This window comes from Malus domestica, chromosome 08 (assembly GCF_042453785.1).
Source record: "Malus domestica chromosome 08, GDT2T_hap1".
NCBI classification, from domain to species: domain Eukaryota; kingdom Viridiplantae; phylum Streptophyta; class Magnoliopsida; order Rosales; family Rosaceae; genus Malus; species Malus domestica.
Genome location: NC_091668.1, coordinates 5490983 through 5508628, shown reverse-complemented (window position 1 = coordinate 5508628; position 17646 = coordinate 5490983). Strand labels below are relative to the sequence as shown.

The following is a 17646-nucleotide window of genomic DNA, read 5'->3' as shown; positions in this document are numbered from 1 at the left end:
CTGTTCCAGGCTTGCAGATCGTTGTAAACAAGGCAGTGGAGAGGAGTGGCCCAAGATTTCTCACATCCCAAGCATCCAAGTTGATAATTTCTAGTCTGTTTTGTAGCAGAGCAAGGAACTGATGAGTGAGAAGCACGCCAAGTCTACCAACGTCATCTCCTGGTAACATATGCGCTCTATATTTCAAAATTTTACGTATGCATCAGTTACGGTTATCTTCATGTTGTTTGCTTATTTTTCTTCTTCTGTGTATATCTCTTCAGATGGTTCTTCGGACAAGATGGATGACGCTTTTACGTAATTATTCATCACTCCATGAAAGTACTCCTATCGCCTATCATACGGTTACCAAATTCGATATCAAATTTCCGTGAGCAGGATTTGCTAGCTCATCTTAGTTTGCACAAGCTTTTTCACAGAATACAACATACGGGACTGAGCTGGGTGTGAGACAAATTAAGGACTGCCAGTTGAATTCACCTTCAGCCTTCATCAAGCCACCAAAAGTTTCTCATGAGATGTTGCTGAATCGGGAATCCGTCTGTCGTTTCAGGGAATCTGTCGAAGCGAAAAGTTATGATGTCAACCATCAACCTTACCTACTGAAGTTCACCTGAAATTTTGATCATCTTCACCGATGCAATGACAGCGCTCTCCTTAATTGGTTTCTTAGCAATTGAGAGTGGAGTGGAAGAATCGCTTGCGTAGAATTTCACAAACGCATTTTCGGTCTTCTCACATTTATAGGAAAGGTAATCTGATTAGTTGCTGATGCCCTTGCAAATCACGGTTCCTCTTCTGCTGGTCTTGTTTGGTGGTATTCTCCTCCTGATTTCATTTTGCCGTATTATCAGCATGATTATGTAGGGCTACCACACTACCGCTTTAGATAGATTATTTTTGTTGGCCTTGTTATATCTTGTATTGGTTGTTCGAAGTTTTGTTTGTTACGAGTGTTATCATGGTCAATGTTAGGCTTTATGTCCCCCTTGACAATTTGTATTTTCCGTATTTTTAATAAAGATACCTCATTGTCACTTCTCATAATAACAATGCTAAAGTAGGATTAACTTTGTGGTTTTAATGAAAAAAAAAGTTAAACTTGGTTTGATTTTTTTAAGTTTGGTTTAGCACTCAAAGACATGATTACATGTGACGCTTAATGTATCATCATCTAAACATTAAACATCTCTCACATGCTATGTTTGGACGAGGAATTTACATGACCCAAGAGATTTATCTCAAGTTATAAAGAAATATACCGCCAAATGTGACATGAACAGAATTAGAGAAATCTTTCATGAGCATTACAAAGACACATGCATTTTCTTTATGCAACAAGGATCGATATTGATTTTGGATGACAAAAAATATTCGAAATGTCATACATTAATTTTGAGAAATATAGTTCGTTCAATTATTTTTTCATACAAAGGATCGATAGTGGTGATATACTATTTACCAGTACAAATAACTGTTTGGCATAAAATTAAAAAAATAAAAAAGGTAAAGGAATCCTGCAATTTCCTTGATCCTCTTTCTGAATGTACAAATAAGAATTACAGAAACATCGTGATACAACATAGACGCGATTTCAAGAGTACAAACATGTCACTCTCGACGCCAAGCTTAACCCCTCCCCGACGTCCCCGGCCCCGGCCCCGTCGTCCGAGAGAAAGAAAACAAAAGAATTGGAGAGAAATGTAGTTTAATTACAATACGATGACCAATCCCTAAACCTGCAACTGATTGGAGGGGAATGAATTCATCAAGCTTGATGAAGCCTAAAAACCCGAAAAGCTAATTAACGAATTCGAGCAATGTAACAAGTCATCCTCTTAATATTTAGATGACTGCTGCTCATTTTTTGAACTTCTAAGCCTATAAAAGACATTTCCCTTTACATCCATCTGGCGTAAGCTTACACCGCAACCCTTGGGAGTTTAGCGCGCGATTTAAGTTTGGGGCTGGACAAGAAACTGCGCGCAGGTATAACCAGACAAGGATGATGGAAGTTCGATTTCTGAAGGATCGCTTAGAGGAATTGCCTTGTCGATATCTTCAGTCGAGAATGGAATGCTGCAATGAGAAAGTTAAAGTAAATAGGATAAGGTTTTCGATTCTGTTTTTTATCAGACGAGAAGCAATACTTGTTTTGTATGCAATTAGATGAGATAATTGGACGAGAAGCGGATTACCTCAGATCATCATCCAACAAGAACGAATTGGAGGTCAGATTCTGGTTGTCCTTGTTCAAAAGCTCCCTCATTTGAGCAACCACCTGCAGGCAATAACGTTCAGATAACAATGGGACTCCAATCACAAAGTTTACGGAACAACAAAGAAACTAAACATGCAAACATGCCTCGTTGGACACACTCTGAGTGCCGTATTTGTCATCCCAGTACATTGTACTTATTCGGTAGATTTGTCTGACTGTCAATGCCTGTACATTGTTCACAATGCCAAATGACTTAATTTCGGAGGTAAAAACACTTTTCATGAAGCCAGTGACGGGTAAAAGAGAAAATTGAGCCAAACTAAACATGCAAGAGCATCATACCGGACAAAGATCCTGCCTAATTTCGTCGAGAGATTTTTTCCTCTTCTGATGTATTACCTATACCAAATAGCACAAACAGAAAAGGTTCCTAACTTCTCATAGATTGTACATTTTAAAATTCAAAGAAAATAGCTTTAGCTTGTACCAGAAAACCAACAGCTTGTCTGATATAATTTAGCTCGTGCCAAGAGGTTCCTGCATACTGCATTGCACAAAGAGTCAGACCAACAAATGCATAAAGTCATTTAAACGCAGAACGGTTGCAACATGGTAGTTATATACTTGCCTCCTCCCCGGTGTTGCCAATCCATTTCTCCAGTTCAGCAAGACCTGATTTTACGTATTCACCGTTCGAAAATGTGCAACATTCGCGTCGCAGCAGTAGACTGCCCAGGGAAAGAAAAGGTAGAGTTAATACATAAACCATTAAAAATTCCGTTTATTAGCAATGAAAAGCTGGAATAGCAATAAACTCTTGCCTGTTGAAAAGTGACATATTGATGAAAGAGAAGACCTGTGTGACTAACTTGCGAATAAAAAATGAAGGTACCTGAGTAAAGTACAGTGTTTAGGTCAGAAAAGAATAAGAAAAAGTCAACAAAGGAAATAACAGAGTACAACTACAACTTCTTATACGCGCTCGAGCGTAATTAATTCTGGGTTTTCACCCATCACGGGGAACTACAAAATAAATATTAAGCTTCAATTTAGCAAATAATTACATGATCTAGATATGAAGCTTTGACATCAACTAATGGAAATTGGTGATTTAGGTGACCAATGCCAACAGTTTTTGCAATACATGATAATATAAAAACAGAAAAGCAATGTAGATTTAAAGAAACAAATCAGAAAAATATCCCACGTACATGATTCCCACGTAATCGACTCATTAGGGTATCCAAGAATTTGATTATGTTGTCCCACTGACTTCCAGGTAATTGCTGAGGAGCGTTCCCAGGTGATCTAGATGACTTTCGCGCAGCTTTGGGTGCCTTAAAATTTTCCATGAATATTCATAACATGTTAGTAGTATGTAGATCGATCAAACACATACAAAACAAAATCTATTGGCCAAAAGATAGCATTCAGAAATTAAAATCAAACATTAGGCTTCAGAAAGCCAGCTACAAGAAAATGGAAGTGAGAATCTTCAGGGTTTTTTTTGTAAATCTTCTATATGAATGAGCTGAGCAACAATCCATCTCTTTTCTCCCTTCTATACTTGGGAAGGCTAAAGTACTACCTGACGTATGGGTTCTTGCTCAGATAATTGCTGATGGCAGGTCAACACTTGTGATTGATTCAAAGCAAGAGTTAAATAATTTCTGTCCCCAAGCATTGGTGTACCATGACTAAAAACGAAGGAAAATGCACATTCATTCATTTCTTCTTTGTCACATTGCTTTAAATTAACTAAACTATAGCCAGTAACCACTAAAAATGCACACAAACATGAACAAACATTCTGGACCAACTACCATTTTCCCAAAAGCGAACAATAGTAAACGTTGCACCCATACTTTGAATTAGAATCTTTGACCAGATCAGAATAAATCAGATTCACCTGAATGCATGAGCCCAAGAGTGGAGCCAATTCCTTCTTCAAACTGTCGCGCATCAAGCCAAAGATCTTTTCTACACAAGCAGTTAGCTGCTGTTTGAACAATATAGCTGGATATCTTGCTTCAAGATGTGACATACCATCTTCATAACCAATATATTTGAAAGGAGATGTCAGTCCCTGAAAATGAAAGTAGGGGGAGGACATTTAATAAACTACAATGAAATATTGAAAGCAAATCAAACAACATAATAAACTCATAATGATTTTGTAATTGCAACTCAGTAAAGTTCAAGGGAAATCTAAAGAGATTGTTTTTTGGTTGAACATTTGATAAACAGATTACGTATACAAAGAATATATATTCAACAAGCCCATCATTTGATTCTATAACCTACTTGTGCAATCCTGAGAGATAAAGCAGAAGACCCAGAACGCTGAGTTGCTGGGAAACTATTTGGTCGTAAATTCCTCTGCAAAAGGCATAGAAGCGCTGAGGCATTGGACAGCCAATAGGGCAAGGTTATGTTCTCATCCCCAACCTGAAACAATGGTAGTACAAAATTTTTCAAATATTCTACAACATTTGCAAGTAGTTTATTCAAATTCTAAAAAACCTTAAAAGACATGTAAATTCCACAGTTGATCGAGAATTGATCGAGAATAGCTTTTAAATAATATCTGTATCTCTCCACATAATTTATTTCAGGTACAGTAACAAACATCAGTTCGAGCCTCAAGTAGAAACAAAATCATAAAGCCAAAACAAATTTGACTGAAGCAAGTAAATTACCTTCAGAACTTCATTTATTCCCTCAATTATATGGTCAAAAATAACTGTACGCTCAGACTCAAAGGCATGCCACTGAAGAAGGCATTTGTATATGATACAAGCCGCCAATGGTTTGCTGTCTTTAAACCCCAAATCTTCCTTAACACATCTTGATAGGAATTCATAGTTCTCCTGTACATGACAAAGAGACATGCTTAAACTTACAAGCACAACTACCCAGAATGGAAATGACAAATAACAGCAGTGAAAGTCCATAAAAAGATTACAGTGGATACCAAAATATAAAGCTAAGGTTCAAATAAACAATAAGGGACAAAACCTGGTGCCTCTCAACTGCTAACTTTGATCGGCGTGATTCTGACAAGACATGTGAAAAGGGTGCAATCATTTTTGTAGGTGTGGGTGACTCCTGCATTAGATGGTATGACACATGAAGAAGATATTCTGCTGTGACGGTTAGATGAAAAAAAAAAATCAGAGAGAGGGAGAGAGAGATCATGTCTTACAAATGCAGGCTTCTGTTCAGTGATGGGAATAACCGCACCAAGGTTTTTCTGTTAACATAAAAAATTAAAAAAATACAAAACTAACACTTGAGACTAGACCCACAAATCTATGGTATAAGATTTTATGAAGCAACAAAGTTTGAAACCAGTAAAATCAGACTGCATATAAAGAGGTTTTCAACCTACTGTTTAGATCAAACTGTTTAATCATATGTTGCATGTATATAATCATTTACCTCTGGAACCAACTTTTCAACACCTTGCCGAGTGCTCTTTGCAGGCACACTAAGGGCCTTTTGTCGCATGATAAGATTCTCCTCCTCTAATCCAGAGAGTTTCTCCTCAAGGCTGTAATTTAGATACAATATAGCAAGCATCAATGAAATGTAGTATATTCAATACATAAGACAACATATTTGGAGTGACAATAAATAAATCTAAAACTGATGTACAAAAGTACTTAACAAAGCTGAAATAAACACTTGAAAGATAGCTATGAATTTCGGAAAAACACCTCTTTACATTCTGCTGGAGCTGGTTGCACTTCTGTTCAAATTCATGCAACTTCTGAATGGTGTCTGTACTGTCCTTTCGAGCCTTGAGAAGTTCGGTTTCAAGAGCTGAGTTCTTCTTCTCCAATGCATCCAAGGAAATCTGCAAACAAAAAACATGAGAAAAATTTCAAAGGACACAGCAAATGTCCTAACCATCCCCCTAATGTTGGGAGGGATAGGGTAAAGAAAAAGGAAAACACTCTAAAAAGGAAAGACATGCCAAGAAAAAGAGACAATAGACTTCAGTAAATGTCAAATACCTATGTCGGTCAAGAAAAGCAAAGTTTAAATTGATTTTAAAAAATAATGAAACAATGAGTTCGTAACTTTGTATTTATCAAATCTACGAGAATCCAACTAATTACATCGTGCCTCTAGATTTCCTGCCTGAGATAGATATAATTTCTGAGTAGATAAGATGTAGCGTACAAAATCCCACAAAGTAAAACTGATATAAGAACATAATTTAACAAACATCAGAAAACTCACCTTTAAAAATGCATTTTCCCTTCTCAATTCAGCCATTCCAATGATTTCTCTTTCCAAAGATGATTTTTCTTTCACTGATAACTCCAATTGATTTTGAAGCACTGCATTCTTGTTGCACTCATTAATTGTAGCCAGCTTTGACGCATCTAACTCAAGAGTCAAGGATTCCAACACTTTTTGAAGTTTTGAAATTTCTACTGACTTAGCTTCCTCATTAGATACCTGCATTCAATTCAGCTTGCAGTAAGAAAGAAACTTCTGCACACCCATACAACAGTTTGTCAAGTTGCTGAACCAAAAGAAATAGGGTTAAGTCTTGCAACTAATAATTTACAGAAAAGCACATAACACCTTTATAACGATTTTCTGAGGAAATGTGACAAGCATATAAAGCAAATTACAAGTATAAAATGATATGTTGGAATCAATAATTTGCGAACTCACAATATATATGGTTCTTTATCAAGAGAAATTGGCAAGCGCTCAAGCTATTTTATGGAGGTAATGTCATAACAACCTTCATTTAGTCCATGAGCCATAACATTGCCAATAAGCTACAAACTCTACTGACATACATTTGGCACAAGCAGAGTAATAACAGGAGTGCCCCCAAAACAGGTTACCTAATACCTTAATAGGATGAATCCACAAACCACCCAACACAAAATTTAACACAACTAAAAAAAATACCCGTAATCGTTTCTCAAGTTGTAACCGCCATGTGAGGTCCTCTAACTGCTTCTCAAGTTTACCCTTAGCTAAACGCAAGGCACCGGTTTCATTTGCCTCCTGCAAATAGTAAATAAATAAATAAACATATAAAGGAAATTCTCATGCATATTGTTTCATCAGGAGCAGCAATATAATTTCACTCACTCGTTTAAGCCTTCGGAGCTCTCTCCTTGCTAACTTTCGCCTCCAAAGACATTGTATTGCTACAACAGAAGCTTGGTGATGTTGGAATGCCGAGCGAACCTTGCACATCCTCCACCGAGCCTACAAGAATATATTTTTTGTCAAAACAGAAACAAAGTTGTAAGTGACAGTGACATATCAAGCAGACAACCAGCCAGATAATTATTACAAAGAAGAAATACATTTATGCATGAACAGAACCCAACTTCACAATGAACATATTGCTATTCCTAACAACATTCCACCCACATATAAAAATATTCCAAAAAACCTAAATTTCTAAACAACAGATTCAGAACACATCACTCTACATGCTTGCACAATGCAAATTATTACACAGGAAAAGTCTATGAATTAAGTTTACCTGGATCAAGGTGGCAGCTTTATGTTTCTTTCCATGCAAAAATCTTCGGCGAATTGAAAAACCACGAATATTGGACTGTATGACAGTAGCAGCTGAATATAATTCCACATAAGCACGCTTTAATAGCCACCTTCGGACATGTTTCTGTATAAAAATAGCAGCTGCTGCCTCCCGTTTTAAAGTATACAACGCTCGAGCAAGGCATCCTTCAACCATAATAAACATCAAACATCAACAAAAAAATAATAAAAAAGCAAATGTCACGGATCTAAAGAAAGTGTCGGTAATAAGAATTCGCATTTCCCATGGAAGTCTGGCAGAAACATCTGACCTCTGCAAAAAGCTTGGAGTGCAAATGCAGCAGCTCGTTTGGAAACAAAATCTTTGCGAGCAACAAACGTTCGCAATTGACGTTGAATGCGCTTTGCAGCATTGTCCAAAACCTCTGCCCGTCGGGAGTCCAGAACACCAATTTGACCAGCCCTAAGAAATACTTTGGTCCTACCCAACTTCAAGGAAAGAACAACCTTGTCAAATTCTCTGTCAGCAGTAATATAATGTGAATACCATCCTACTGGATCATTCGATTCATACCTGAAAATTCTCTAGCTTTAACTTTTTCAAAATTTTCTCAGTTGTAGATTTTTCATCATAGCTACATAAGCATAGCGAATCAAAGAAGTCATAAGATATTAGAACAAGGGAAATGGAGAAAAAGGAAAGGCTTCAAAGACTTAAAAGAAAAATATTAAAAGCACAAAACAAAATTAGAGAATTAGAACCTTAGTAACACTAGTTTGCAGCACAATAAAAAACGTAAAGTATTTATCTAAAAACATCAAATGTGATAAATATAACCAGAACATCTTTGAAATTTATTAGGCAAAGTCTTCAAGATTAAGGACTATGATGAACCCACCTTCCATCCATGAATTCAGGAGCTAATAATCCAAATCGATCTACAAACTCTGAGTAAGTTCTACGTGTGGGATAACCTGCCAGACTTATCCGAACAGCCTCTAGAACACCCTAAGCGGAATAAAAGAATCATTAGTGTAAAGAACGTGACATCAATAAGAAACACTACACAATGTGGGCGTAAGCAGAAACCTACAAGTACATGAGGTAGAGTGGTTGGGTTCAGGCGTGTGTTACGTTGCTTCAGTATTGATAATACAAATAACTCTTCAAAAACTAAGAATACAGATATGACAAAGATATGAAAGATAGCAAAAATCCACATATATGAATTGTTTCTTTCATTTATTATTTATTTTTTGTTTTCGCAGATTCACTTTAAACTTGAAATATCATTCTAATACTCTCTTTAAATGAAAATTCAAATTTTATTTTTAATTTACCCTAAAACCTGAAAAAAAATAGTAGTCAATCCCTGTTTTTTCTGTATGACACCAGATCCAACATAAAGAAACATAAAAATTTTGAACGCACTGACCCCGCAGCGTAATTGATGTAAGATGCTCAAATTCTCAAACTTTTGCGGTCGATTCAATGAGTTCGGCTTAACACAGCGTATGTAATGAGGCTCTGTTGAATTGAGGGTTTCCATAAGTGCTTGAAGTTGTTGCTACAATAACCAAAACAGGAAGGGGGAATTATCAGCTTAAAGACCATCAAACAAGTAATTAAATACAAAGCTTTCAGGAGGGAGTTACATCAGGGAAATAGGCTAATGTTCGAAAGGCAGTAATAATAGGTCAAAGTAAATGATCAGTTGAATACAAGCAGAAATGATAACCACATCGTGAAGCATTATCCGAACAATATCCAACAAGTAGGATTTTGTTGGACGCAAGAGTCGGAGAAAAGAGAAAGGTACAGATTCAACCTAAAGCTATGGACACAAATTCTAAGACCAAATCAGAAAACAATGACATCCTCAAATTGACATTCATTTGTGAAAAAAAGTTCTTAAGCCCAAAATCCTGCAAGACAGCAGACAACAGACATTTTTTTCTTCATTGAACCATAAAGTTTTGAATTAGTTAATGATCTGATGTGAGTTTCTTGAACAGAAAAATCTCCAGCTGGAGCCTTCTCCTATTAAATATCTTTTCATGTATCAGCTTCTGTAGTCTTTTAAGCAGTTGCAACCAATCAACATCGCATCACATATAAGGGACAGAGATGGAATGTACCTTAAATCTAGTGGCCACAGAAGAAAATTTGTATGATGATCTTGAAGATTCCTCAGGTAGTGGACCGAAAAGACCAGCAACAAAAGGGCATTTGGAAGAAGACAACAGATTGCAATGTTCTACGACAACATAATCACGATTCTTATCCAAAAAGGTATCTGTGTGATAAGTAACCTGAACAAATAGTGAATATTATAAATGATCCAATATCAAGATGCTGCACACAAATATGTATTGACATATAATATACCTTTCCAGCATAATGGGACATGGTAAAATCTGTTTCCGAAAATTTTGCCTTTTCCAACCTTTGGTGAGGCCGTAAAAGCTGAAACAACCTGGTTGAAAAACTTTGGTGTGTTGATTTTGGGAACATGCTGAAAAAATAAGAAAATCAGGATAAGGATAAAATTCCAGAAAATACTATATGTAGTAACACGCACCAACTTATAGTGAACTTAATTGTACCAAGCTTCATCCAAGAGAGCAATTATCCCAACAGGTTTCTGCAAATGAATGATTGAGAACATAAGATCCAAGCCTTACAGACTCTCAAGGCATATAAAAACAAAAAACTATAGAAAATAACATTAGGCAAAACATTTATAAAAATGAAGAAATACAGTTATTGTCAACTTCTGCCATGCAATAGGGCTACCAAAACTCAGACTACAATTGCCTGTCATGCATTTTTCCGAAAAGCAGGGTGGTAGCTTCAATGACATATAATTAGTTGTGTCCACTCCTTGCATACATGCTACCACAAATTCCAGAAAATATGTACTACTTCGCGAACATGGTCATTCCTTACCACGTAAATATGACTAGAAATTAGGTCAACTCCTTGCATACATGCTACTATGAAATCAATCCAGGATACTAATTATCCTTTTAAAATCATATAATAAAAGGGAGGGGAGAAGAAGATGGCTTTGCAGCATTTCATAAATATTTGTCAACAAAAAAAAGGAGACAGAATGGGCAAAACCTTCTCAATCAAATCCAGAACATCTTGGTTGTCAATGAATTCAATGTAGCTCCAATCAATTTCCTCTTTGCTATACTCCTCCTGCTCCATCTTGAACACATGCTGGAACAAGTGGGAACGAAGTTAGAATACAATAATTATTAATAACATAAAATGATAAGAGTATGTTAATTTCATAAAACATTAATGCACCGCACACCTCATTAAAGTGTTGCTGTAGCTTCTCATTTGCAAAGTTAATGCAAAATTGCTCAAAACTGTGGAAAAGGAAAACCTAAATTAACCAAAGGAATAATGTACAATCGCAAGGATACTCTTATAATAATAGACTAGAGTTTGACTTTTGACAAGACAGAAATAAAACAATAATAATAAGGATGATATAGGATGAAAGAGTAAAACTTGAGTAGAGAGAGACTATGACTATCACCAACTAACAGATCAGCTGGGATGTCAAAAGTCCAATCACCTTATGAATTACAGTGACAAACAAGAAGCAGAAACACACATGACACTAACTCATTTACAATACACATATATACCCTCTGGACAAGTCAAGCAAATTAAGAGCGACATGACCACTTACTATACAAAATTTCAATGGCACTTAGATAGTATTCCAAATCCAAATTTAAGACTCATATATTTAAAATTGAAATAGATATGGGTAAAGATCTCACCTATTGTCCTTAAAGCATTCAAAACCATAAATGTCCAAGACTCCTATTTGCATTTGGGAAGTCGAGTCTTGGCCAACAGATGTATTAATCTTATCAACAAGCCTGTGAAAATATCCAAACCCAAATAAGATAAAGAAGAATCTTCCCAGACGAGTTAAGAAAATGAAGTTCCTGTGGGGAATGTTGATGAAACCATACCAGTCAAACAACCGAGAATAAACAGTCTTTGCCAATGCATCTCTACTAGAAATAGCACCACTACAGTCCAGAGCTTTAACAATAATTCCTTCACGAGTTTGGATTGTACGAGTAGACAGTGTTGCTAATAAGAGGTCCACATCACACCTGATTTATTAAGCAACTCTAAATTAAATTATCGAATGCAAGTTGTATATATGAGATAGTTTGGGCAGGAACTTTCTTTAGCATGTTCCTATCACAAAATGCAATAGAGTGATTAAGTTACAGGCAACATTCTAGAGATGTATCTCCTGACTCATAATATGCACGGATTGCATTATATAGTCCATGAAGATACTCCCTCAGTAAATTACAAAAAAAAAACAAAAAATCTCTGAATTGAATGTTCACTCATAAAATATTAAAGAAACCGACAGGATATTAAACCATTCAGTTTGTTCAAAGTTAGTAAGGGAAAGTAAAAATTCAAGTTCAAGCTATATAAATCACCTACATGAAAAGTTTAGCAGCCATCTGCATATGAAAGTTCGATTTCTGATCCTTTAGAACTGAAGAGTCGTGCTCTTTCCCAGGAGAAAATTCAATGTTCCCCAAATGCAGAATTGCAGCCAAGGTGCGGAATATTGCTTCCTAAAAAGGTAGAAAAATGAATCTCAGAAACACCCAAGAGCGGAAGTGAAGGGAAAAAAAAGTATTCATCTTAAAGCGCCATCCACTTGGATTAAGTTTTAAACCTGATCTTCACGGCTGATACCAACAATATCCATTGCTGTTCTTGTCTTCGTATACTCTTCTGCACTGCTCACTCCATCAAGTTCATAAGTCTTGCTTTGATTCAGGTAATGGAAGTGGCTTGGGTGGTCTAACTTGTACTTCTCTGCATCCTATACGTATGGAGAATCCAGAGAACAATATCCATGAGCTTCAATAGAGTACACGACTGATGGTCATATGTGAACCATGATGATACATAGAAATGGGTGTAAAAAACACATGTACACACATACAAAACTTGAAACATCCTGGGATGCATAAGGAAAACTTGACGCATGTATACGCACAAACACTCAATGATAAACAGCTAATTGACTATAGATGCTCAGATATTTACAATGGTAACTGTGTGATAAATCCATCCAATCACAGACACAAAGAGTACCTTTCCAGATGCGCACAACTGGTAAAAACAGTGGTAATTCCTTTCAGGATCTGTAATCTGAACAACACGGGATCTTTCCAGTAGATAAGTTCTAATTGCAGCTCCAGATATTCTACCACTTGCATCAAACTGGATCTCAACAAACTTGCCAAAACGACTGCCTCAAAGAAGAATGACAATTGAAGGAAAGTCATTTTCACTTCAAAAACTAAAATGAAAATAAGCATGAAATTTACCAAATTGCCAGAAAAACTAAAATCATTATTAGTAGTTAATGATATACTACTAAACTGATTAGCAATTACAATAATAAATATCCCAATTATTGTTGGATACAGTAAACAACAAGTTCATTAATGAATAATTTATCTATTAAAAAGGGCAGAAACAGTTCAGTAATTATATTCTATATCCTCCCCTACATCCTCCAATTATAATTACCTTCAAGGTATTTACTTTATACTAAGTAAAAGCCAAGACCTAGTTCTTTTCATTAATCCATACTCTTCCTGCATTGCCCTCACTCTCTGATCTCAATTTTCAACTAACCAGCATAACTTTTACCCCATTCTTTTATCATCAAGAAAGCATACATGTGCCTCAACCGAAAGTGTGAGAATTTCAAATTTTTACATACCAAATTAGTGATATTTCAGGAGAAGAATAAACATATAGCACACCTTGAATTGTCATTTCTAACAGTCCTGGCATTACCAAATGCCTCCAAAAGGGGATTCGACTGAACCATGCACCAAAAAGAATCAGTGACACATTAAGGGCAACAAGACAATAAAATTTAAAAACAATTTCTAACAAAAATATAGAAAACTAAATTGACCAATTTTCTCAGTAAAAATGAAGAAGATCAATTCTTTTTCTCAAGTGTTGGACCATGACGAAGACCAAACTGGTCAAAAAAAAAATATTTAACTCAACCATAACTTCTCCGCTGCCAAAATTTAGTGGCAAAATGAAAAACCCTTATCTATAACAGTGTGAATTTATTTCTACTCTTATTCAGAGTTGATATTTGTTTGAATGGAGGTTGATCTTACTTCAAGAACTTGTTGTTCAACAGTTCTCTCATCACCAGCACCAGCAGCTCGGCCTCCTACATAAGTAAGATACTGCATAATCAGTTTCGTCGTTTCAGTCTTCCCAGCTCCACTTTCACCACTGACCAGTATTGATTGGCTTTGTCCATCATTCACCATTGCTCTGGATTACAAAATCCAGAAAAGCTAACTTGAGTCATTCAATGGAATAGCAAAGTACCACTTCTCCAAATTTTCAATAATGGAATAGCAAAGTACAAAAAAGGTCAAGACTCGATTATCATAAAATTGGCATACCTATAAGACGCATCAGCCACCGCAAAAACATGGGGGCTTAGCTCACCAAATGGAGCTCCCTTATACTGCTCCATCATATGGACATTGTATAGATGGGGAAGCTTTGTGAATGGGTTAACCGCAATCAAAATGCTCCCTGTATATGTCTACCAATGACAAAAGAAAACAATCACTTCAATTCCGAAAGTAGGTCGCGTAAACCAATTTTAATAATATGAAAATATAAAAGGAAAAATTTTTAGTATACCACATTTTCTACGCTGGTTTATGATATTCTCAATTTATCATTATCTCATCTAGAAATGAAGAAATACCAATTCCATTATAACACTCAATATGATCACTTTCCTATACATTTAACAGCAGTCAATTTAAGTCCTCCCAACTCTCCGGTTGAAATCAAGGATATTTTGGGGTTATACTTAACATTTCTAGAATAAGTCAATTCACGTCAACTCGTCTGCTAGTAAGCCTCATCCAGGGCTAACGGAAAACCAGTAGCACGCCAAGTGTAAGCCATCAATGAGACAATCAATAGCCAATTTGAAAATTTTCGCAAGCATTTAAGCCGATCCACGGATTAACAAATCATCATCAATCCTAGATGACATAGCACAATGTGGCACATAAAAGCCCCTTCACAAACTAGCCGTATCACTCCAATTATACAAATTGCACACAAAAATCGACTCACATATATATCATTGAGAGCGTATCTCCTCTGAAGGTTATACAGCACACCCGGCTCGTTCAAATATGTCAGCTTCGTCATGTCGTCCACTCCGCCATGCTCGTCCTCATCCGCATCCCTCAGAAACAGCTTCTCCGGCAAAGCCAAAACCTACACTCCCAAAACCCCCACAATCAACACAAGAATACCCAAATTTCATACACACTAATCAGTAATTACGCACAAAAACCGAGGGCAAACGTTTCACTTCACCTTCTTTCCCGAAGCGGTGACGACCTGGAGCTGCTTCCCCTTCCAGTCGGCGACTTCAGCCGGGACCCAGGCCAAATCCCGGTCCTCGACCCAGACCTTGGAGCCCCGGCGGAGGCTCATCTCGGAGGACCCCCGGCGGAAGATTTCAGTTGCTGACAGAGAACCAGAAACCCTAGAATTCGGTTGGAGAGGACGACAAGCGGCGGAAGAGCGGAAATCGAGAGAGGTTTAGAAAGAAACAGAGAAGGACAAAGTAGAGAGAGAAAGTGAGGAGAGAGAGAGAGTTTTGGGTGAAAATTTTGGGTTCCCGCCCTAACAGGTATGGAGTAGGAGTCCGAAATGGCGGAGACCGAGGGTTTAAATTGCGTATTCGACACGTCACCCTCCAACGACTGTGGACGCAGCAGGTAGAGAGAGAGAGAGAGAGAGACGGGGGGTTGAGGGGGGAGAGAGAGAGAGAATTTGGATAATTTAATGGCGGTATTTACAGAGAGAGACGTTGCGAAATTTCCGGTTTTTAATTTTTGCATTTTGCCGAATCTTTCAATTTCGTTTTCGAGATAAATCGTTTTTTTTTTAGTACAGATTCTCTGTCTGCTGGTTTTATTTGTTTTAAACAAGCAACGAGGGGTAGAGTATCGGTACTTGGATCCTCGCCGGATCCCTCTGGTGATCCTAGAATCAATGCACGTGGACCGTTGATCAAAAATCGTACGGTCTTAATTAAATGTTTTTTATATTTTTTAAAGTAAAGCAATCTCGTTTTGTGTGAAAAATATAAATAAGAAAAAAATTGTGACCGTACGATTTTTTATCAACAATCCACGTGTGTTGATCTCTAAGATCTCCAAAAAGGGGATCCGGCGAGAATCCAAATCCAAAGTATCGAACCTGAAACGTTACATTAATTTTAGTTTGAATCAGAAAACTTCCTCTGTAAGTTTGAGTCAGAAAACTTCCTCTGTAAATTTTCAATTGTATTGATTGAATTATTACTTTACACACTGTGTAGATATATATATAGCCTTTGGCTATTTACATAGATACCCCTGACTACTTTTAGGGCTGGTTTGGTATTGCTGTGCTTTAAAAAAAAACTGCTGTGAGAATAAGCGGTTATGCTGTGAGAATAAGCGGTTGTGTTGTGAAAATAAGCAGCTGTGAAAAAAATCAGCAGAGTGTTTGGTAAACATTTTTGTAAAAGTGCTTTTGAAAAAAAAAATTGTCTGATAGTGGGTCTTTTCATTAAAGGAGCACTGTAGCTCCGTGTGCTTTGAAAAAAAAACCAGTTTTCCAAAGCTGCAAATAGCAGCTTCAGCTTTTTCCTTTGATTTCAACTTATTCTCACAGCATCTTCCAAAATAAGCCCTTTTTTTTCAGTTTACCAAACACCTAAAACCCTCACAGCTTTTTTTCATGGATGCTTTTTTTTTAAGCACCTCACTCTCAAACCACCCCTTATAGATGTCCTAACTAATCTCAACAAATACCACAACTAATTACATTCAGTTATAGAATTATTAACAGTAACATAATTGGATGACTTGTCATTCTCCATAATACACCCCCTCAAGCTAGAAAGGGAATTAGAAATGAGTCCAATTGGAAGCTTGGAACACATATAGGTGAATCTGTTTTTTAGATAGGGACTTGGTATGAAGATCAGCCAATTGGTCTTCATTGCAAATAAATCGTACTTGAAAGAGTTTTGCTAGAACCAATTCTCTAATATAGTGGTAATCAATCTCAACATGCTTTGTTCTAGCATGAAAGACAGGATTAGATGCTAATGAGATTGCTGAAATGTTGTCACACCAAAGAGTAGGCAATATAGATAGAGGATAGTGTAGATCTTTGAGAATTTTGCAAACCCAAGTGATTTCAAAAGTTGTGTGAGCTAAGGAGCGATATTCAGCCTCTGTAGATAACCGTGCAACAGTACTTTGTTTCTTGGCACTCCAGTTGATAAGATAAGAACCCAGGAAGACACAATAGACAATGGTTGATCGCCTGTCAAATGTGCAGCCAGCTCAATCAACATCAGAGTATACTGAAAGATGGACAAGACCTTTAGTGAACCACAAACCATGGGAATGAGAACCTTTGAGAAATCTAATAATCCTTTTGGCTGCCTGAAGATGTTGCTTTCGGGGATCATGCATGAATTGGCAGATTTAGTTCACAGCAAAGGCAAAATCCGGTCTAGTCCAAGTTAGATATTGTAAACCACCAACAATGGAACGAGATTCAGTAGGATTGGACAAGAGAGGCCCAATACGATCTAGTTTCTTAGATCCAAGAGGAATGCAACAAGGTTTTGCACCCTCCATGTTGGAGAATGACAAGTCATCCAATTCGTTTGGTCGCTTCAATCCTTAAAATAATTGAAACCCCTAGATTTATAAAATGTCAACCT

General features: G+C 36.8%; 1 protein-coding gene across 1 annotated transcript; it reads right to left on the bottom strand.

Moving 5' to 3' along the window:
• Positions 1-1507: 1507 nt before the first annotated feature.
• Positions 1508-15819, bottom strand: LOC103440948 (myosin-15-like). Its single transcript, XM_070826679.1, has 38 exons — positions 15231-15819; positions 14982-15128; positions 14288-14433; positions 13991-14153; positions 13616-13674; positions 12936-13092; positions 12511-12660; positions 12270-12406; positions 11774-11920; positions 11576-11677; positions 11095-11152; positions 10896-10997; positions 10376-10413; positions 10158-10284; positions 9908-10081; positions 9205-9336; positions 8668-8777; positions 8343-8403; positions 8080-8257; positions 7749-7954; positions 7346-7465; positions 7160-7258; positions 6470-6691; positions 5941-6080; positions 5663-5774; positions 5427-5474; positions 5240-5329; positions 4921-5091; positions 4526-4669; positions 4131-4307; positions 3433-3558; positions 3043-3113; positions 2850-2949; positions 2709-2765; positions 2564-2620; positions 2366-2446; positions 2199-2281; positions 1508-2079 (listed from the first exon to the last, which is right to left on the bottom strand). The coding sequence occupies exons 1-38, from the start codon at positions 15348-15350 to the stop codon at positions 1956-1958; spliced, it is 4536 nt and encodes a 1511-aa protein (XP_070682780.1). The 5' UTR covers positions 15351-15819; the 3' UTR covers positions 1508-1955.
• Between the last annotated feature and the right edge of the window lie 1827 nt (positions 15820-17646).